The sequence below is a fragment of the Schistocerca nitens genome, chromosome 2, assembly GCF_023898315.1.
Source record: "Schistocerca nitens isolate TAMUIC-IGC-003100 chromosome 2, iqSchNite1.1, whole genome shotgun sequence".
Lineage (NCBI taxonomy): Eukaryota > Metazoa > Arthropoda > Insecta > Orthoptera > Acrididae > Schistocerca > Schistocerca nitens.
This window is the reverse complement of record NC_064615.1, coordinates 325,529,568-325,553,822: the sequence shown is the minus strand read 5'-3', so window position 1 is coordinate 325,553,822 and position 24,255 is coordinate 325,529,568. Positions and strand designations below refer to the sequence as shown.

General features: G+C 37.5%; 1 protein-coding gene across 1 annotated transcript in view; it reads right to left on the bottom strand.

The window, feature by feature from the left end:
• The window catches only part of LOC126234390 (uncharacterized), a 151,935-nt gene that overhangs the window by 19,592 nt on the left and 108,088 nt on the right, over positions 1 to 24,255 (bottom strand). Inside the window, exon 9 of the mRNA XM_049943078.1 lies at positions 5,636 to 5,715. Coding sequence (XP_049799035.1) covers positions 5,636 to 5,715 — 80 coding nt within the window. The remainder of the gene's footprint in view (positions 1 to 5,635; positions 5,716 to 24,255) is intronic.

Here is a 24,255-nt window from a genome sequence, read left to right as displayed (position 1 = left end):
AGGAGAAGCAATACTGAGTGAAAATATAGTTGGATGTGGTGACAAAGGAAGGAGGTCATACGTTACCATGGTCATTGCAGCTGTAGTCACTAACAGTCTAACAGTCCCTCTTTATGCATGCAAGGTCATCACAGACCAAAATTACATTCCACTTCTTGTCCAGAAACAGATCTCCCATGCCTTGTCTCCCCAATCAGCCATCATGCCCCATATACCCACTGTCTATCCATACAAGAACTCCTATCTCATAACTCAATATTACCCAGATTGGAGCAACTGAACCACATTCTCTGCTAGGATTTTAACTACCTCTTGCCACACCCTGAAATGGGAAATTAATATCCTTCCTCCCCTCCCACAGTGGTATTCTGCCACCCACCCAACCTACACAATTTCCTGTCCACCCCTGGTCCATCCCTGCTCCCAATTCCTTCTCCCATGGCTGATATCCCTGCAACAGACCTACAGTAAATGCAAGCTCTGCCCCATACATTTGCCAGTACCACCTACTCCAGGCCTGTCATAGGCACCTTCTATCTCATCTAGGCAGGGCTACTTCTGAATGCAGTCGTGTGATCTACTCTGTTGCTGAAACCAATATGCAGCACTCTGTGTGGGCATGACCACTAACAAGCTATCTGTATTCAGAAATATAATGGGGATAACACATAAATATATTATGTTATGCTGTATATATATACCGATTTTGAAGAACAGGAAGAACCTGAGTCTGAAGGGATGTGTTCAATCAGTACATGACATTCATCTCCAAAGTAACAGGAACAGTCCAATCAAAGTGAGTATGGACTATTGCCACCCAAAACGTCGAGGCCCAGGGTATTAGAAGAGACTGATGACAGCGTACTACAAAACATTTATGAAGACTATTACAATCATGGCTTTGGTTCCTGTAGCAAATTACCAAGGTGCTGTACGTGCCTTGTAAGAAAATCAAACTACAGATTAATTCTAAATTATGTGTCTAGCAATAGGTAAGCAGAAGCTCATTTCAGAAGAAACAGACTGACACAATTACAAACTATAAAGGATCATTAATATCTCAATTTGATAGAGCAAGGTCACATGGATCTACAATTCACTATTGGCATCTGCAAATGTGGACACTAGAACCATCTAAAATGGCTGGCTTGAACAATTCCAAAGGTTCAATTTCTTTTATCGATAATCTTAAGCCTGAATATGGCAGATCATCATCTTAGTCTTTTCTTACTCTATGCAACAACGAATTTGCTACTGGGAGAAAATAACATGATTGTTATGTAATAGGGTGCGCTGAGACTGATTTTTCAATCAGAAATGTTGGAGGAATTGGGCAATCTAATTAGTCCACAATAGTATCTAACTTCTCTGCAAGATACAGCATGCACACAGGTTTCAATAAGTTTTATGAGGTTAGCTCCCATGCAATTTCTCCTGTTTGCCCATCAGCCTGATTCAGAGTTGACTAGAGAATAGTTCATGCTAGTGTGGTCCTGTGTTTTGTTAATCAACAGTTGCAGTAACATGTATTTAAGTGAGTTCACATAAGACATTCTGTAATTCAGTGTGTGGTGATTCAATAAACAAAAAATGAATAGGTGCAGTTGTTTGAATTGGCTGGACTGCTTTTGCTACATATGTGACAAAACAACAGCCAATCAGGGCAAGAACATGTCCATACAGCTATGTGCAGCTTACAAACATTACTTCAGATTTGAAATCAGAGATCAAACAAAATGCTAGGCTCCTCATCCCTGCTGCACAGTCTGTTACTATTGGCTAACCCAGTGGTTAAACGGCAAGTGAAATTGAATGCCTTTTGCTGTTCCTATGTTTTGGTAGGAGCAGAGAGAACACCACTCAGATAGCTATTTCTGCTTGACCAACATATCTGGGTGCAGCAAGATGAACAAGTCAAAAATCATGTATCCAGATTGTCAATCTGTTCTAAAGCCTGTCGCACATGGTACAGATTAACCAGTGCCAATTCCTGCTTCATCTGATGCAATGAACAATGAAGAAAGTGATACTGAGGGTAATGACAGTGATGCTGAAGCTATGGCATACATTAATGATCCTGACAATATCATTAAAAAGCGACATTTGATCAGCCAAATTGAACTGGATGACCTGGTTCACAATTTGTCCCTGTTCAAAGAAATGTCTGAATTGCTGGTTTTCAGACTGAAGGAGTGGAACTTACTTGAGAGGAAACTACTGTTATGTATTTTAGAGATTTCCACATGAAATTCGCAGCATACTATGCTGTTGAACATGGTGTTTCTTTCTGTCATGACCTGACAGGACTCATAAAGGAACTAGATAACATATACCTAGCAGAAGAGTGGAGACTTTTTATTGACTCTGGCTCAAGCACTCTCAAAGCTGCACTACTACACAATGGCAACCAGAAACCATCAATTCCTATTGCTCATGTCATGGGAATGAAGGAAACCTACAAAACAATGAAGACTCTCTTGATAGTGATTAAGTAATCTGAGCACAACTGAAATGTTAACAGTGATTTGAAGATTGTAGCTCTTCTGTTAGGAATGCAGACTGGGTATACAAAGTACATGTGATTTCTTTGCCTGTGTAATAGTCGCAATGACAAGACTCACTACATAGTGAAAAACTGGCAACCCTGAAATTTACCTGCAGCTGGACAGCACAACATGCAACATATAACTCTTGTAGATCATAATAATATTTACCTACCTCGACTCCACAACGAACTGAAACTTATGAAACAGTTTGTTGCAGTGATAGATACCACAAATCGTTGTTTTCAGTACCTGAAAGGCAAGTCTGGAAAGATGAAAACTGACGTAAAATTGAAAGCAGGAATCTTTGTTGGACCAGAAATATGACAGTTGATTCAAGATCCACAATGCAGATTGGAACTCACGGAATGAGAACTAGCAGCTTGGGACACATTTGTTCTTGTCGTGCACAATTTTCATAGGAACCACAGAGCAAACAACTATGCAGAAATTGTGGACAACTTGCTAACAGCCTTCCAGCACCTCAGTTGCTGAATGTCACTAAAGATGCATTTCTCGGATTCACATCTCACCTTCTTTCCATCAAATATTGGAGCCATGAGTGACAAGCACAGTGAAATATTGCACCAGGAGATGTCACAACGGAAGCAAGATATTAAGGCCACTTAAATTCAGACATGATGGGGAATTACTGTTGGTTATTGCAGTGAGGAACAGAAGATGTTCACAGGCAGAAAGCAAGAAATTCTACACACTTTTAAACCAATCAGTTATCAATCTTAGTATAACGAAGGGTCTCTGACTCATTTCAGAGTGGAATAAACATATATAATTCACTTCTTAATTATAATATTTAGTGTTTTCATCCCAAAGCACATGCATTAATTTCCCTAAAATTTCTCACATTCGCAGTTCAACTTAGTTAATAGCATTATCCTTGATAACCTTTACATGTACGTAATATTTTTTCCTGATATGCCAGAGCAAATCTGACTGCAGTTCTGTATTCAGCACATGTTGTTGTTTGGTCTTCAGTCCTGAGACTGGTTTGATACAGCTCCCCATGCTACCCTATCCTGTGCAAGCTTCTTCGTCTCCCGGTACTTACTGCAACCTACATCCTTCTGAAGCTGCTTAGTGTATTCATCTCTTGGTCTCCCTCTACGATTTTTGCCCTCCACGCTGCCCTCCAATGCTAAATTTGTGATCCCTTGATGCCTCAGAATATGTCCTACCAATTGGTCCCTTCTTTTTGTCAAGTTGTGCCACAAACTCCTATTCTCCCCAATTCTATTCAACACCTCCTCATTAGTTATGTGATCTACCCATCTAATCTTCAGCATTCTTCTGTAGCACCACATTTTTGAAGCTTCTATTCTCTTCTTGTCCAAGCTATTTATCATCCATGTTTCACTTCCATACATGGCTACACTCTATACAAATACTTTCAGAAACGACTTCCTGGCATTTAAATCTATACTCAATGTTAACAAATTTCTCTTCTTCAGAAACGCTTTCCTTGCCATTGCCAGTCTACATTTTATATCCTCTCTACTTGGACCATCATCAGTTATTTTGCTCCCTAAATAGCAAAACTCCTTTACTACTTTAAGTGTCTCATTTCCTAATCTAATTCCCTCAGCATCACCTGACTTAATTCGACTACATTCCATTATCCTCGTTTTGCTTTTGTTGATGTTCACCGTATATCCTCCTTTCAAGACACTGTCCATTCCGTTCAACTGCTCTTCCAAGTCCTTTGCTGTCTCTGACAGAATTACAATGTCATCGGTGAACCTCAATGTTTTTATTTCTTCTCCATGGGCTTTAATACCTACTCCGAATTTTTCTTTTGTTTCCTTTACTACTTGCTCAATATACAGATTGAATAACATTGGGGAGAAGCTACAACCCTGTCTCACTCCCTTCCCAACCACTGCTTCCCTTTCATGCCCCTCGACTCTTATAACTGCCATCTGGTTTCTGTACAAATTGTAAATAGCCTTTTGCTCCCTGTGTTTTACCCCTGACACCTTCATAATTTGAAAGAGAGTATTCCAGTCAACATTGTCAAAAGCTTTCTCTGAGTCTACAAATGCTAGAAAAATAGATTTGCCTTTCCTTAATCTTTCTTCCAAGATAAGTCGTAAGGTCAGTATTGCCTCATGTGTTCCAATATTTCTACAGAATCCAAACTGATGTTCCCCGAGGTCGGCTTCTACCAGTTTTTCCATTCGTCTGTAAAGAATTCGTGTTAGTATTTTGCAGCACATATGAATTACTATAAGGAACATATCTTCAATCCAGTAGCAGTGAAAAAAATATTTTGTTGCATAGTGTTATCTCTTGGAATCCAGCAAAGATCTTTCTTCTCCAATCTTCATGCATCTGTCAGGCTTCATATCACATCCACTTGTATTAGTGACTTATGGGTTCTGTATACAGCAACTGAAACTAACTCATTGCCCTGTGACTACTATTAATCCAAAGATATCCTGCAATTGAGTGAAATCAGTTATCATTGTGGTAGAAGTGCGAGAGCAAAACAGATGAATTATCATGTGTAGAATGAATTCACCTACCATCTGAATGTTATTTGTGCAGGTACAGTGAGCAAACTACACATTTATTAACTTTCATGTCAGTAAAATCAAGTGTAAGTTACACAATTCAAACATTGTGTATTGGTCATGAAGAGTAAAAGTAGCCACTGAGTTCGTTTTTTTGAATCCTGAATATAGGCAGCAAAAGAGACCTGCAATTCAATAAAGTAGTACTAAAGGACAAGACTTCTCTGGATCAGTGTTGTTGTACACATTCTAGTGCTAATCAACCACATAACTAAAAATAAGACGCGATGTGATACATGTGCTTTTCAGATATTGCATACTAGGGCCGTGCCTTTGAGATAATATGTGAATTTAAAGTTTTTTGATATTTTATTTCCATTTTCAATGGAACATCCAAATTTCTCATATCACAATAAAGCTGAACAAAAATCAATTTCAACTGAATCACAAGATCAGGAATCTAACACAAGATATAACAATCCAGTTCCAAAATTTTCAGCCAAGTTGACAGTGAAGAATAAAATTATGATAAATTTATGAACTGTTTGAAATAAGACTCACCATAATGAAGTCTTCTGAATCACATGGCATCACAATGCGATCATCACATTCTCTTGTATCCCCACCTCCAGAGCCTTCGTCTGAAAAATGTTATGAATTGAGATGAAAAAAGGTCATTATTTTCATGGCTGATACTTTTTTTGGCAAATTAGCACAAAAATTTCATAGTACAATATGACAAAAGTGTTTTCATACAGTCTGCAGGCAGTTATGCATTTGTCAGATAATATACACCCATTGTCTAGGGGTAGTGTCTTTGACTAGTAACCAAATGTCTTGAATCCCAAGTTTGAACTCAGCTGCTGCTAAAATTTTAAATAAAAATCATCAGTAATTGTGGCCAAAGGCATCTGGCATAGGTGGTCACCATCACTCTGCCAACAGCCTTGTCAAAGAGGATAGAGGAGTGGACAGAGTTTCAGGGCACTCTCTCACCACTGGGGTCAGAAACTGCACCAAAAAGGCAGAAGAATCAGCAATGATAAATAGCATGAGGATGTAAAAGGCAATGGAAAACAATGCATTAAAGACACATAATATGCATCCACAGGATATGTAGCCTGTAATTGAAAAAGTTTTGTGATGATCTCTTCATTGGCAAAAGATTCCATGTTAGACCCCCATTCAGGTCTCTGGGAATGTACTGCCAAAGGGGAGAGACCATGAGAAAGAAATGGAATAATCAACAAAGGAATAACATTCTATGAATAAGAGCAAGGAACATCATTAGGTTGAATGTGATAGGATAGCTAAAAACTCTGAAAAGGGAAATTAAGAGGTTCAATCTGGGTGAAGTCGGGGTCAGTAAAGTGAAATGGAGAGAAGATTATATTTTCTGGTCGGAAAAATTTAGGGAAATATCAACAGAAGCAGAAAATGGTACAACAAGAGTAGGAATCATTATAGAAAAGTAGGCCAGGGAATTAGGTTTTCTGAAAAGTTCAGGGATAAGATTGTTCCAAGAGCAAGCTACTGTGAACCATTCAGTGTTGCGGTTCTCCTCATTCGGTTCGACAGAAAACCAACACAAACCATGATAGTTCAGGTATACATTCCAACATCACAAACAAAAGATGAAGAGATAGAGAAAGTACAGCGTACGAGATACTGAACAGGTTATTCAGTATGTAATGGGAGATGAAAATCTAATGTCATGGGGAACAGAATGCAGTTGGGGAGGAATAGAAGAAAGGGTTATGGGAGAATATGGGCTGGATAATAGGAACAAAAGAGGAGAAAGGCAAATTGAGTTTTACAATTAATTTTAGATGATAACAGCAAATACTCTGTTCAAGAGTCACTACAGGAGGAGGTATACTTCAAAAAGATCTGGAGATACAGGAAGATTCTAGTTGGATACATCAAGGTCAGACAGAGATTCTGAAATCAGACACTGGACTGTAGGGCATACCCAAGAGCAGATACAGACTCAGATCATAATTTAGTACTGATGAAGAGTAGCCTAAAGTTTAAAAGAATTGTACAGAAGAATCAGTGTGGAAGAAAGTGGCTTACTGAAGTACTGAGGAATGATGTTTTAAGTTCACTAAGGATGTGGATACTGCAGTAAGGAGTATCACAGTAGGCAGTTCAGTTGAAGAGGAGTGGACATCTTTAAAAATGGCAGTCACAGATGTTGGACAGTCACACATAGGTACAAGGAAGGTGTTGTTGTTGTTGTAGTCTTCAGTCCTGAGACTGGTTTGATGCAGCTCTCCATGCTACTCTATCCTGTGCAAGCTTCTTCATCTCCCAGTACCTACTGCAACCTACATCCTTCTGAATCTGCTTAGTGTATTGATCTCTTGGTCTCCCTCTACGATTTTTACCCTCCACGCTGCCCTCCAATGCTAAATTTGTGATCCCTTGATGCCTCAAAACATGTCCTACCAACCGATCCCTTCTTCTAGTCAAGTTGTGCCACAAACTTCTCTTCTCCCCAATCCTATTCAATACCTCCTCATTAGTTACGTGATCTACCCACCTTATCTTCAGCATTCTTCTGTAGCACCACATTTCGAAAGCTTCTATTCTCTTCTTGTCCAAACTGGTTATCGTCCATGTTTCACTTCCATACATGGCTACACTCCATACAAATACTTTCAGAAACGACTTCCTGACACTTAAATCTATACTCGATGTTAACAAATTTCTCTTCTTCAGAAACGATTTCCTTGCCATTGCCAGTCTACATTTTATATCCTCTCTACTTCGACCATCATCAGTTATTTTACTCCCTAAATAGCAAAACTCCTTTACTACTTTAAGTGTCTCACTTCCTAATCTAATCCCCTCAGCGTCACCCGATTTAATTAGACTACATTCCATTATCCTCGTTTTGCTTTTGTTGATGTTCATCTTATATCCTCCTTTCAAGACACTGTCCATTCCGTTCAACTGCTCTTCCAAGTCCTTTGCTGTCTCTGACAGAATTACAATGTCATCGGCGAACCTCAAAGTTTTTACTTCTTCTCCATGAATTTTAATACCTACTCCGAATTTTTCTTTTGTTTCCTTTACTGCTTGCTCAATATACAGATTGAATAACATCGGAGAGAGGCTACAACCCTGTCTCACTCCTTTCCCAACCACAGCTTCCCTTTCATGCCCCTCGACTCTTATAACTGCCATCTGGTTTCTGTACAAATTGTAAATAGCCTTTCGCTCCCTGTATTTTACCCCTGCCATCTTCAGAATTTGAAAGAGAGTATTCCAGTTAACGTTGTCAAAAGCTTTCTCTAAGTCTACAAATGCTAGAAACGTAGGTTTGCCTTTTCTTAATCTTTCTTCTAAGATAAGTCGTAAGGTTAGTATTGCCTCACGTGTTCCAACGTTTCTACGGAATCCAAACTGATCTTCCCCAAGGTCCGCTTCTACCAGTTTTTCAATTCGTCTGTAAAGAATTCGCGTTAGTATTTTGCAGCTGTGACTTATTAAACTGATAGTTCGGTAATTTTCACATCTGTCAACACCTGCTTTCTTTGATATTGGAATTATTATATTCTTCTTGAAGTCTGTGGGTATTTCCCCTGTCTCATACATCTTGCTCACCAGATGGTAGAGTTTTGTCATGACTGGCTCTCCCAAGGCCATCAGTAGTTCTAATGGAATGTTGTCTATTCCCGGGGCCTTGTTTCGACTCAGGTCTTTCAGTGCTCTGTCAAACTCTTCACGCAGTATCTTATCTCCCATTTCATCTTCATCTACATCCTCTTCCATTTCCATAATATTGTCCTCAAGTATATCGCCCTTGTATAAACCCTCTATATACTCCTTCCACCTTTCTGCCTTCCCTTCTTTGCTTAGAACTGGGTTGCCATCTGAGCTCTTGATATTCATACAAGTGGTTCTCTTCTCTCCAAAGGTCTCTTTAATTTTCCTGTAGGCAGTATCTATCTTACCCCTAGTGAGACAAGCCTCTACATCTTTACATTTGTCCTCTAGCCATCCCTGCTTAGCCATTTTGCACTTTCTGTCGATCTCATTTTTGAGACGTTTGTATTCCTTTGTGCCTGCTTCATTTACTGCATTTTTATATTTTCTCCTTTCATCAATTAAATTCAATATTTCTTCTGTTACCCAAGGATTTCTATTAGCCCTCGTCTTTTTACCTACTTGATCCTCTGCTGCCTTCACTACTTCATCCCTCAGAGCTACCCATTCTTCTTCTACTGTATTTCTTTCCCCCATTCCTGTCAATTGTTCCCTTATGCTCTCCCTGAAACTCTGTACAACCTCTGGTTCTTTCAGTTTATCCAGGTCCCATCTCCTTAAATTCCCACCTTTTTGCAGTTTCTTCAATCTGCAGTTCATAACCAATAGATTGTGGTCAGAATCCACATCTGCCCCTGGAAATGTCTTACAATTTAAAACCTGGTTCCTAAATCTCTGTCTTACCATTATATAATCTATCTGATACCTATTAGTATCTCCAGGATTCTTCCAGGTATACAACCTTCTTTTATGATTCTTGAACCAAGTGTTAGCTATGATTAAGTTATGCTCTGTGCAAAATTCTACAAGGCGGCATCCTCTTTCATTTCTTCCCCCCAATCCATATTCACCTACTATGTTCCCTTCTCTCCCTTTTCCTACTGACGCATTCCAGTCACCCATGACTATTAAATTTTCGTCTCCCTTCATTACCTGAATAATTTCTTTTATCTCGTCATACATTTCATCAATTTCTTCATCATCTGCAGAGCTAGTTGGCATATAAACTTGTACTACTGTAGTAGGCATGGGCTTTGTGTCTATCTTGGCCACAATAATGCGTTGACTATGCTGTTTGTAGTAGCTAACCCGCACTCCTATTTTTTTATTCATTATTAAACCTACTCCTGCATTACCCCTATTTGATTTTGTATTTATAACCCTGTAATCACCTGACCAAAAGTCTTGTTCCTCCTGCCACCGAACTTCACTAATTCCCACTATATCTAACTTTAACCGATCCATTTCCCTTTTTAAATTTTCTAACATACCTACCCGATTAAGGGATCTGACATTCCACGCTCTGATCCGTAGAATGCCAGTTTTCTTTCTCCTGATAACGACGTCCTCTTTGTAGTCCCCGCCCGGAGATCCGAATGGGGGACTATTTTACCTCCGGAATATTTTACCCAAGAGGACGCCATCATCATTTAATCATACAGTAAAGCTGCATGTCCTCGGGAAAAATTACGGCTGTAGTTTCCCCTTGCTTTCAGCCGTTCGCAGTACCAGCACAGCAAGGCCGTTTTGGTTAATGTTACAAGGCCAGATCAGTCAATCATCCAGACTGTTGCCCCTGGAACTACTGAAAAGGCTGCTGCCCCTCTTCAGGAACCACATGTTTGTCTGGCCTCTCAACAGATACCCCTCCGTTGTGGTTGCACCTACGGTACGGCCATCTGTATCGCTGAGGCACGCAAGCCTCCCCACCAACGACAAGGTCCATGGTTCATGGGGGAAGGTAACTTTGAAGAAACCTACCATAGCAGAAGAAATACTTCAGTTTTATTGTACTTATTGTTCCCTCTTGTCTACAAAAGCATCTTTTGTATAAGCCACTGGACAAGTCAAGTTATAAGTGCACTTATGAAAGTCATTTCTAGGCATACTTATTTCAGATTACAATAATACACTTTATACATAAAGTATTTAGAAAACACTCTTCATAAATTTAAATATTCATCAATGGAATACAAGCACGATGCTGTAAATATGACATTAGAGATTTTCCAAAGGTTTTAATCTCAGTAATAGCTTTTATGTTTTCAGGAAATTTGTCATAAAGTTCAACTTCCACACGGAAATTACCCTTTTGGGTCAGAGATGTGCTGATTTGGGTTACATGTAAATTTTTGTTTTGTCTAGTAAAGTGACTGTGTATATCACAATTGTTTTGCAGTTTGCAGTCCTTACCTATTACATTTATTTTAAAGAATATAATGGTTTCCATAATGTATACACATGGTAATGGGGGAATGCCAGGTATTTTTTTAAGAGTCTCTAGGTTCACATCCAAACAAGTTTCTAATGGCCCTTTTTTGTAGTCTGAAAGTGCTATTAGCTGTTTTAGAGTTTTCCCAGAAGGTGACTCCATACTTAAGGTAAGAATGGAAGTTGCCATAGTATGCATTCACTGCTGTTTCGTCACTACAGCATGATTTTGGTTAGCAAAGGAGGTGACATATCTTGCACAGCTCTGCAGTTAGGTATTCAATATGCTTAATCCATTTTACAATGCTCTGCAGCCAAGGTCCTAAGAATTTGGTTTCAGTACCATTACCAACCAGTTCATTGTTGATAGAGACCAATGGGATAAAAATGTCCTTCACTGCAGAATTTTAGTACAATGGTTTTTTTTTTACTATTTATTACAAGCTGATTATTCTCTGCCCAGCTGCTAATCTGTTTTGTGACAATGTTTACTGATTGCTGTAGCCGTTCACTGCTGTCTTCTTTTAATGAAATTTTGATGTCACATGCAAATATGACTGTTTTCTGTGTATCCACATTTAAACTGAGATCCTTTATATGCAGAAGGAACAGAAGGGGTCCTCTTACTGATCCTTGGGGTACACCATATCTAATTTTTTTATAGTCTGATAAGTGTTCAGATATAGTTTTTAGGTGGATATTTGTGTGCTTGATGCACACTGCCTGCTTAAAAATGCTTAGGAAGGAAATGATCCAGTTGCTGGACAGATCTCGAATACCATATTGTTCAAGTTTTGATAGCAGAATCTTACTGCCCCTCATGTCAAAAGCTTTTGACATATCAATAAATACTCAATTGATTCCAGGCTCCTGTACATCAGGCTTAATATGCAATTGATGCACTAAATATAAATAGCAGTTATCACTGACCTCTAATTTCTGAATCCACGTTGTTCATTATATAGGTTATTGTGTTTATTTACAAATTTCATAAGTTTGTCACACATAACTTTTTCTAATATGCTTGAAATGCAGGAGGAAATTATGATGAGTCTGTAGCTATTTATTTAAATTATCTGTCTCACCTTTTGTATATACTGGAATGAGTGGATGTTTTCAATACTTGATTAATGAAAGGAGGAAGTGCAAAAATGTCCAGGGAAATACATGATTACAGCAACATAAATCACTCAGGAATGAAATACCTAGGAAGTTCAGGAGAGCCAAGGTGAAACGGCTGCAACAAAAATGGGAAGAAATCAAAAACCAAATGACTGATTGAAGGACTTACTCAGAATATACAAAATTCTTCAATGAAATGAAAAGCAAGGCTGGTAACATTAAGGGTGCAATGGAAATTCCACTATTGAACACAGAGGAAAGAGCAGATAGGTGGAAAGAGATCATTGAAGGCCCTATGAAGGGAAGGGCTTGTCTGATGCCTTAATAGAAGAAGGAACTGGAGTCAATAAGGAAGACATAGGAGATCCAGTCAGAACTTAAAAGATTCTGGAAGACTTGAGATCAAATAAAGCAGAAGGGATAGATAACATTTCATCAGAACTTCTTAAATCATTGAGCTAATGGCCTATTCAAGTGTTTGTATAATTTATGAGACTGATGACATACCATCAGACTTCCAGAAAAATATCATCCACAAAATTCTGAAGATATCAGGGCAGATAGGTGCAAAAACTATCCCACAGTAAGCTTAACATCTCACACATCCAAGCTGCAGACAAGAATAATATACATAAGAACAGCAAAGAAAATTGAGGATCTGTTGGATGATGATCAGTTTGGCTTTAGAAAAGGTAGCACCAGACAGGTAATTCTTACTTTGCACTTGATAATGGATGCCAGACTGAAGAAAAATCAAGATACATTCATACAATTTCTCAGTCTAGCAAAAGTGCTTAACAATGAGAAATGGGGTGCAAGATGTTCAAAATTCTGAGAAAAATAGGAGTAAGCTACAGTGAAAGATGGGAAGTACATAATATGTACAAGAGCCAATAGGGACCAACAAGAGCATAAGACAGAGAATGAAGTGCTAGGATTAAAAATTATGTAAAGCGCAGAGGGAGTCTTTTACTGTTTAATCTATATACAGAAGAAGAAATAATTGAAATAAAAGAAAGGTTCAAGAATGAGATTGAAATTCAGGGTGAAAGAATATCAATGATCAGATTCGCTGATGACATCGCTATTCTCAGAGAAAGTAAATAAGAATTACACAAACTGTTGAGTGGAATGAACTGGGTAATGAGTATGGAATATGGATTGAGAGTACACCAGAAAAAGACAAAAGTAATGAGACATAGCAGAAATAGTGCGAAACTGAATATCAAATCTGGTGGCCACAAAGAAGATGTAGTTAAAGAATTCTGGTACCATGGAAGAAAAACAATCCATGATGGTTGAAGCAAGAATATAAAAATCGCACTAAAACAGGAAAAGGTGGCATTCCAGGCCAAGAGAAGTCTACTGATAAAAAAGATAAGCCTTAATTTGAGAGTGAAATTTCTGAGAATGTGCATTTGGAATATAGCGTTGTATGGTAGTGTATCATGGACAGCAGGAAAACTAGAAATGTAGAGAATTGAAGTGTTTGAGATATGGTGCTACAGAAGAGTGTTGAATATCAGATGGACTACTGAGATAAGGAATTAGGAGGTTCTGCACAGAATGGACAAAGCAAGAAACACATGGAAAACACTGACAAGAAGAAGGAACATGACAATAGGATATGTGTTGAGGCATCAGGGAATACACTCCATGTAACTAATGAAAGTGTAGAAGGTAAAAGCTGTAAGGGAAGACAGAGATTGGAATATATCTAGCAAATAATTAAGCATATAGGATGCAAGTGCTGTTCTAAAATGAAGAGGTTGGTATTGTAGAGGAGTTTGTGGTGGGCCAAATCAAACCAGACAGGAGACAGATGACCCAAAAAACTACATCCAGAGAGTATGTCTCTACAGATTAAAAATTAATGTGATACTCTCATTAGAAACAGGCTTCTCTTCAGTTACGAACTCATGTTACTCATTAATAGAACTTTTAATTCCACAGTTGTGCACCTTAAATGTGCCAGTACAACCACTGTCACAAGTGAGTCTCTTTTCATATAACCCACAAGCACAGAAAATTTGACAAAATTTGTTTATGAGTTAGTAGGTTGCCTCCTCCCTATATGTTAATGGCTGCCTTCTCATTATTTCATTATGTAATGATGGATGAAGAGATGAAATATGTCAGTGCACCCTGATATCCCATACACTGGTTTGAATCTTCTGTGCCTGTATCTGCTTCTAAATTAGGTTTCAGGACAGATGCATTAGAGGCACGTTTGAAAGCAATTGGAAGGAATTAAAGCAGCTACAAGGAAATAAAATAAATATTAACACAACGGATTAAGTTGCAAGTCACACCATCACAGACAGAAAACAGTTACACTTTCTTTATAAAGAAACCATATGCTGAGTACTGTTCAGCCTTGTGGCTGCTATAAGTAACAAGGTGAGTCCAGAGATCTGGAATCCCCCCTACCAAAAATCATCTAAATGAAATTACATATGACCGAGTTGCTGTGGAGTGAAACTGAAAGATATTTTGATTTTCAATCATACAACAAAAATGGGATATGCACTATCAATAGACAGCAAGGTCAATGATAGATTTAAACTGTCCATACATCTGTAGCACTGCTGGCCATCACCCATTCCTATTTTAGCAAAGACAACTGTTGGCCTTGCTTGAGCTCAGTTGTTGTTTTGTTAATCAGTTCAGTTCTTATTTGCTATTAAATTTAAAGTAAGTGCTATCATTTATTGTTTTTGTGCTGTGTGCTGTTGTGGTAGTTTCTAATTATGGATAGGCTTGCAACAAGAAAGAAAAGGAAAACAGATTTTGATTCTCCTGCTAGTGTTATGGTATGTTAAAAATGTGTACACACCACTATAAGAGCTTAATTACCTAGCTGTCTATCTATGTATCTACAGCAGCACTGGAGTTGTTATTTGGAGCCTGGAAGAACTTTGGGATTGCAATATTTCAGTATTTCACAAGGCACTGAAGTGGTAAATATCATTACAAATAACATTATATTAAAATTAGTGCATACAAATACACTTGGATTTGTCTGTGTTGCCAAAAAATCACGTTTATCAACAAAAATATCACACAAAAGGTGATGGGTGTATTTCTTTAAAGTAATTACTCAATATTCTATCATTAGTAGCCCAAATGACAAAACATCACCCAGTCTGATTATCCAGATGGTACTCAATTATGAAAAACAGTCCCGATACAGAATGATGAGGATGGGTTTGTGGAGATAGAAAGGAGTATTTGATGGTAATAAATTATACAGTTTATTCATTTCTAAAAGATTTTTTCAGTGGGCTGATTGAATACATCCAAGCTGACTGTGCCCTGCATTCATCTCTCCCCCTTTCATCCAAAATCAACATACACTATTGTAATACTATAATAATTGAAGCCAGAAAGTCCATGCACAATTAAATCTTAAAATATGCATGCATGCATGCCCTGCCAAATAACTAAACATGCACAATTAAAGAAAGAACATGCAATGTCAGAATTCAATATTTTACTTTAAAACAATGTACAACAACCAGTTTTTCCAAATTATCCACTGACTTGGGTTAACTCTGCATGTTGAACCACTAAGCTACCAACCTTTGGATTCAGGAGGTGAAATGGATTGAAAATGGTATTCCGTTTAGGCAAATGCTATGGTTGGTCACTTACTATAGGCCACAACCAGTTCCTTCCGAATACCTTTCTTTCTCAACAGATTTCAGTTCCCTTAAAGATCCAGCCCTTTGCTTAAATGTAAAGTGCTGCATTGAAGGTAAGCCGAGCATCTCTTCAGAGACTCCTGGCACTAAAAGCCATATAATAAATAAATAATAATCCAGATTCTCCTAATTTAGGCACACATGTTTGTATGTTGCGATATTCTTTAATGCAGAAAATGATCTTTGCAAGAAGTGAGAGATGCATAATTGTTGAAAAACTGGAAATGCGAGGAATGTAGGACAAGATCTAATTCTATAAGCCAACAGGAAGTTTGCCATAGAGAATTAACAACAATGGACACGCAAAATAATGAAACGCCATCCCAGTCCACAGGGCAAACACATTTCCAGAAAAGCATCACAGGATGGATTATGCCTCGAGCTACCCGTAAGGTAACGAACAACACAAAAGTGAATAGTTATCTTAATCTATGTACAATCCCTGAACATGAGAATAAATACTCAGCTCTAACTCATGTAACCAATGATAGTGATCATCAAGTGACAGTCCAAAGAAGACATACCCCAAACAAAACTGTGATAAAACAATCTCTCATCAAACAAACACAAAGGTACTACGAAAAAATAAACACTATAATAACCTAAAAGTTTTCTCAGACAGTTTTGGAAGAGGGTTAGCTATAAAACTGAAAACAGATGATGCAGCAGGAAGGTTCAAAATTCAGGGACTAGTAAAACCAAATGTAAGATTAAGCCAAGTTGTTGACAGTGTTGAAGAAGAATGCAAGAATCTATCATCAAACGACTATGCAGTAATTATAGGAGGTGCTAACGATGTGTATCACAATGAAACAGTTGCAGCAACAAAAGTGCTGAAAGAGTCACTGGGTAAGCTAACACATACCAATGTAATAGTGGCTAAAATAGAACAACCATGTGTGAAAAATGAAATTAAAAAAGCAAATAACCTCTATGATTCAGTATGCAAACATTTCAAAAATGTAACAGTGATTGACATGAATGACATTTCAGACTGCTGCCACACCACAATTGTGCCCCTTAGCAAACTGTGTCACTGTAACAGAACTTGTCATACAAGCAATGGCCAGCATCTAAATGGCTTAGGAAAGTCACTTCTAAGCAAAAAAATACTTGGGATTGTAAGAGAAAAATTAAGCTGTGCTAATAAAACAATTTATAGGCTTCAGCTCAAAGATATAGTAGAGGGAAACTCCCAGTAGTGACCAATTCTAACACAAGTTGGATTTAGTCACAACAGTTTGCAAGGGACAGTAAAGATAATGCAACAGAAAAAGCAACAAGTATTCCTCCCAGTAACAAAAATGATTTAATGTTATTTCATGTTAATGTACAATCCCTAAGACATAAAGTTAATGAGTTACAGTACTTGGCAGACAAAATTAACTGTAGCATACTGTGTATTAATGAGCATTGGTTGCATGACAACAAAATAGATATGTGTGTACCTTATGGCTACATATTACCCACAAAATATTGTAGAACAAATGTTGCACATGGTGGAGTTGCAATCTACATCAGAGAAAACTTAAATCTGCAGCATTCAGTGATAGACCTACACAAACATTGCACTGAAGGTATGTTTTGAAGTAGCAGCCATAGTACTGCATACCCAAAAAATTATCATTGCTTCTGTGTACCATACACCAGCCTCTGATGAGGAAGTTCTTATAGAAAAACTAAGTTCACTAATCAAATTATTCACTAAACACAAAAATCACAAAATTTGTACTGCAGGTGACTTCAATATAGATATAAGGGAAAGTAGAAAAAATGTAAATGACATGGCTAACAGCCTAAAGGCACTAAACTGCTACTGTATAAATGAAAAACCTACTAGACTAGATGCATGCCTTGACAATGTAATTAGTAATGTAAATCAGGATCTACTAAAGCATGATGTGATTAAGTTAGAGTTATCTGATCATGACGGGATACGGGTCAGAATGGGCAGTATGAACCCAGAGACAAGACATGACATTTATGCAAAGACAACATTATGCTGAAGCTGTTACGAGAGACTCAGCTAAACGATGGCCATAAAGAGGCTTCTCGTGAATGCGCCTTGTCTCCTTATGGCTGAGCGCACCGGGGCAAACAGACCACTCGAGACTGTTTTCATTGCCCATGGGTCGAGGAAACCCTTCATTTGTCCAGAGATGACCGGCACGCCACTCCCAGAGGCTTTGCCCTGTATAAACACAGGCAGGAAAGCAGTCGACGGAACCACCAAGCTGACAGTTCGCGAGAACGTCGTATGTCATCACACAAAAGAGACAAATGAGCTTTATTTACATTTTTGAGTGAAGTTCAGCAAACATTCTGTTTAGTCTGACAGAGACAACGGTAATATTGAGATGAAAGAAGTTATATAGCATAAAAGAAAGACAAATTAGAAGATGCTGCTGCAAGAAAAAGGAAATATATATTTTTTAAGGTCCGAGATTTTAAAAGCGCTCTGCAGTAGCCGATCACGGAACTTCTTCTTCTCTTCTTCAGTAGCGCTACAGCTCTTGGTGAGCCTTGGCTTCTTCAACAGTCTTCCTCCACACTTCTCGGTTATTTGCTGCTCTTTTCCACCCCCGGACTCCCATATTGGTAATATCGATTATTACCTCGTCGATCGATCTTCTTCTAGGTCTCCCTTTTCGACTAACTGAATGGATCACACCTTTCATCATTTTCTTTGGAATTCTATCCTCTGCCATTCTCTTCAAGTGTCCTAAACAGTTAGTCACTTCCAGAATACAAAAAGAGATCAATATTGTACAATTGGAACATGAACTGAAGGTGGTAGATTGGCCAAATACACTACACAATATAAAAAATCTTGATGAATGTTTCTCTATGTTTTTATGTATCATTAAAAATGCAACATTCCATTAAAACTACTGATGGCCTTGGGAGAGCCAGTCCTGACAAAACTCTACCATCTGGTGAGCAAGATGTATGAGACAGGCGAAATACCCTCAAACTTCAAGAAGAATATAATAATTCCAATCCCAAAGAAAGCAGGTGTTGACAGATGTGAAAATTACCGAACTATCAGTTTAATAAGTCACATATGCAAAATACTAACACGAATTCTTTACAGACAAATGGAAAAACTGGTAGAAGACGCGCTGGGGGAAGATCAGTTTGGATTCCGTAGAAATGTTGGCACATGCGAGGCAATACTGACCCTACGACTTATCTTAGAAAATAGATTAAGGAAAGGCAAGCCTATGTTTCTAGCATTTGTAGACTTAGAGAAAGCTTTTGACAACGTTGACTGAAATACTCTCTTTCAGATTCTGGAGGTGGTAGGGGTAAAATGCAGGGAGCGAAAGGCTATTTACAATTTGTACAGAAACCAGATGGCAGTTATAAGAGTCGAGGGACATGAAAGGGAAGCAGTGGTTGGGAAGGGTGTGAGACAGGGTTGTAGCCTATCCCCAATGTTATTCAAACTGTATATTGACCAAGCAGTAAAGGAAACAAAAGAAATATTCAGAGTGGGAATTAAAATCCATGGAGAAGAAATAAAAATTTTGACGTTTGCCGAAGACATTGTAATTCTGTCAGAGACAGCAAAGGACCCAGAAGAGCAGTTGAACGGAATGGACAGTGTCTTGAAAGAAGGATATAAGATGAACATCAACAAAAGCAAAATGAGGATAATGGAATGTAGTCAAATTAAGTCAGGTGATGCTGAGGGAATTAGATTAGGAAATGCAACACTTAAAGTAGAAAAGGAGTTTTGCTATTTGGGGAGCAAAATAACTGATGATGGTCGAAGTAGAGAATATATAAAATGTAGACTGGCAATGGCAAGTAAAGCGTTTCTGAAGAAGAGAAATTTGTTAACATCAACTATAGATTTAAGTGTCAGGAAGTCATTTCTGAAAGTATTCGTATGGAGTGTAGCCATGTATGGAAGTGAAACATGGACCATAACTAGTTTGGACAGGAAGAGAATAGAAACTTTCGAAATGTGGTGCTACAGAAGAATGCTGAAGATTAGATGGGTATATCACATAACTAATGAGGAGGTATTGAATAGAATTGGGGAGAAGAGGAGTTTGCAGCACAACTTGACGAGAAGAAGGGACCGGTTGGTAGGACATGTTCTGAGGCATCAAGGGATCACAAATTTAGCATTGGAGGGCAGCGTGGAGGGTAAAAATTGTAGAGGGAGACCAAGAGATGAATACACTAAGCAGATTCAGAAGGATGTAGGCTGCAGTAGGTACTGGAAGATGAAGAAACTTACACAGGATAGGGTAGCATGGAGAGCTGCATCAAACCACTCTCAGGACTGAAGACCTCAACAACAACAACAGCAGATAGTCACTGTTCACTTATCACAAAAAGATGCAGCCCTAACAACAGAAAAAAACCTCAGCACTCCAACAAGTGGTACACTCCAGAGCTAAAGCAAATGAGGACACTGCTACTTATACTAAAAAATAATAGTGATAAAAATGAAGAAGCCAGGAAACACTATGTGACCCTTAAGAAGTTGTACAAATATTAAATAAAATCAGCTAAATGTAAGGTAAATGATGAATATATTGCCGGTTCAAAAAATGTCTGTCAAGCAGCTTGGAATATAATAAAAAGTGACATTAATATGAGCAAAACAGGAAGCCACACTGCCTATAGAATATTTTATAAATTGTGCCAGCTCTCATTCTTCTTCTTCTTCTTCTTCTTCTTCTTCTTCTTCTTCTTTTGGTAAAAATAATTCTGATAATATTTCAGCTGCTGTAACCCTTCTTAAACAACAAGCACCCTTAACCAAGAAATTCTCTTGGTCAAAAATCATCTCCAGCCACATTATCAAATCTATAAAGAAACTTAAAAACAGAGGACTATTATGGACTTAGTAACAGTATTGTTAAACACATAGCCACTGCAATCTTAATGCCACTAACATATCTGACAAATCGCATACTTGAAGAAGGAATATTCCCTGAATGTCTGAAAATGACAGTTACACTCCCAATCTATAAGAAAGGTGACAGAAAAATGCCAAACAATTATAGACCTATATCAATAGTTCCCATTATATCAAAAGTAATAGAAAACTGCATACATATCCGAATTTGCAATTATTTTGAAAGTAATAAATTATTGAGTAAGAACCAGTTTGGCATTCGATCTGAACTATCGACAACCAAAGCAGTTGAATGCCTCCTTAGTAATATATATGAAGGATATGAAAACAAGAAACTCACTTGTGCTACACTGTTAGATTTAACAAAGGCCTTCGACTCAGTCACACATGAAATAATGATTAAAAAACTAGAACATTATGGTATTGTAGATAAACCATTTCAATTTTTTCAATCATACTTAAGCAATAGGGTACAATTAGTAAAAACAAACTATCAAAAGTCAATATCCATGAAAGTAAAGAGAGGAATTCCACAAGGCTCAGTGCTTGGCCCTTTCCTGTTCATTGTTTACATCAATGACTTCTCAAATTAAATGCCATGCAACGATGTACTGTATGCTGATGATATGACACTAATAACAGATGGACAATATATGCAAGATGTCATAGAACACAACAAAGTAGTAACTGAAATGAGCAGTGACTGGTGCAGAGCCAACCTTTTATCAATAAACAAATTGAAAACCGAAGAAATTTACTTCACCCTGAAACCAATTGAACAGAATACAATAAATGTCAAGTTACTAGGTTTACATATAGATCAAATACTTACATGGGACAGACACACAAATTATCTATGTGGCAAACTTGCTCGAACTCTCTTTCTATTACACAAGCTGAGACACGTTATCAGTAAAAATCTGCTAATCTCCACGTACTTTGCTTTTTTCCATTCACAACTGCAATACAGGGTACTTCTTTGGGGAAACTCAGTGGGTTCAAGTACCATCTTCAAGTGGCAGAAGAAAGCAGTCAGGTGCATTTTAGGACTAGCACCAAGACAAAGACGCAAAAATCATTTTAAAGAACTAAAGATAATGACACTACCTAGTATATACATTTATAATTGTTTAATATATGCTAAAGAGAACACAAAGAACTTTAATTTAAGATCTGAAGTGCATGTTCATAATACTCGAAATAATAGTAACATAGACCTACCATACACAACGCTGACATTAACACAAAAGAGCCATAAACACTTTAGCTTGAAATTTTATAACAAACTCCCAAAGGCTGTGAGCGAACTACCAATGAATAAGTTTAAGCAAACAATAGAAATGTGGCTCAAATGTACGCCATATTACTCATATGATGAGTTTCAAAACAGTGACACAAAAGAGATATGCTACATGAAACAGAAAACTACTATATGAATTATACCTATGTGTTTGTGACAGTAATGTACCAACAAAGACTTTTTTCATGGATACGTAAGATGTACCATAAATATATCTTGATACGATTGTATAATTAACTGTTATGATTTATTATTATTATTATTATTTCTTTCCTTTCTCAGACGTTATGTCTGGTTAAAAATGGAAAGTGACGCGGATCTTGATCAAGCGTGATTTCCTTTTAACTGTACGGTATATGTTACATTGCATTTAGGAACTTTCAGGTAATTGAACATGTATCAATAATTACAGATTTCTGTAGTTGCATGTATACGTTTCGATGTAGCTGTATTGCGTTGATGTACTGGTGGATATTGTGTGGTATGACTCCTGTAGTTGACAGTATAATTGGTATAACGTCAACTTTATCCTGATGCCACATGTCCTTGACTTCCTCAGCCAGTTGGATGTATTTTTCAATTTTTTCTCCTGTTTTTTTCTGTGTATTTGTTGTATTGGGTATGGATATTTCGATTAGTTGTGTTAATTTCTTCTTTTTATTGGTGAGTATGATGTCAGGTTTGTTATGTGGTGTTGTTTTATCTGTTATAATGGTTCTGTTCCAGTATAATTTGTATTCATCATTCACCAGTACATTTTGTGGTGCATACTTGTATGTGGGAACGTGTTGTTTTATTAGTTTATGTTGTATGACAAGTTGTTGATGTATTATTTTTGCTTCATTGTCATGTTGTCTGGGGTATTCTGTATTTGCTAGTGTTGTACATCCGCTTGTGATGTGGTCTACTGTTTCTATTCGTTGTTTGCAAAGTCTGCATTTATCTGTTGTGGTATTGGGATCTTTAATAATATGCTTGCTGTAATATCTGGTGTTTATTGTTTGATCCTGTATTGAATCATGAATCCTTCCGTCTCACTGTATATATTGCCTTTTCTTAGCCATGTGTTGGATACGTCTTGATCAATGTGTGGCTGTGTTAGATGATACGGGTGCTTGCCATGTAGTGTTTTCATTTTCCAATTTACTTTCTTCGTATCTGTTGATGTTATGTGATCTAAAGGGTTGTAGAAGTGGTTATGAAATTGCAATGGTGTAGCCGATGTATTTATATGAGTGATTGCTTTGTGTATTTTGCTAGTTTCTGCTCGTTCTGTAAAGAATATTCTTAAATTGTCTACCTGTACATAATGTAGGTTTTTTTAGGTCAATAAATCCCCTTCCTCCTTCCTTTCTGCTTAATGTGAATCTTTCTGTTGATGAATGTATGTGATGTATTCTATATTCGTGGCATTGTGATCGTGTAAGTGTATTGAATGCTTCTAGGTCTCTGTTGCTCCATTTCACTACTCCAAATGAGTAGGTCAATATTGGTATAGCAAATGTACTTATAGCTTTTGTCTTGTTTCTTGCTGTCAATTCTGTTTTCAGTATTTTTGTTAGTCTTTGTCTATATTTTTCTTTTAGTTCTTCTGTAATATTTGTATTATCTATTTCTATTTTTTGTCTGTATCCTGGATATTTATAGGCATCTGTTTTTTCCATCGCTTCTATGCAGTTGCTGTGGTTATCCAATACGTAATCTTCTTGTTTAGTGTGTTTTCCCTTAACTATGCTATTTTTCTTACATTTGTCTGTTCCAAAAGCCATATTTATATCATTGCTGAGTACTTCTGTTATCTTTAGTAATTGGTTGAGTTGTTGCTGCCAGTAGTTTTAGATCATCCATGTATAGCAAATGTGTGATTTTGTGTTGGTATGTTCCAGTAATATTGTATTCATAATTTGTATTGTTTAGCATGTTGGATAGTGGGTTCAGAGCAAGGCAGGACCAAAAAGGACTTAATGAGTCTCCTTGGTATATTCCACACTTAATCTGTATTGGCTGTGATGTGATATTATTTTAATTTGTTTGGATATTAAGTGTGGTTTTCCAATTTTTCATTACTATGTTTAGGAACTGGATCAATTTAGGATCTACTTTGTATATTTCCAATATTTGTAGTAACCATGAGTGGGGTACACTATCAAAAGCTTTTTGGTAATCAATGTATGCGTAGTGTAGCGACCTT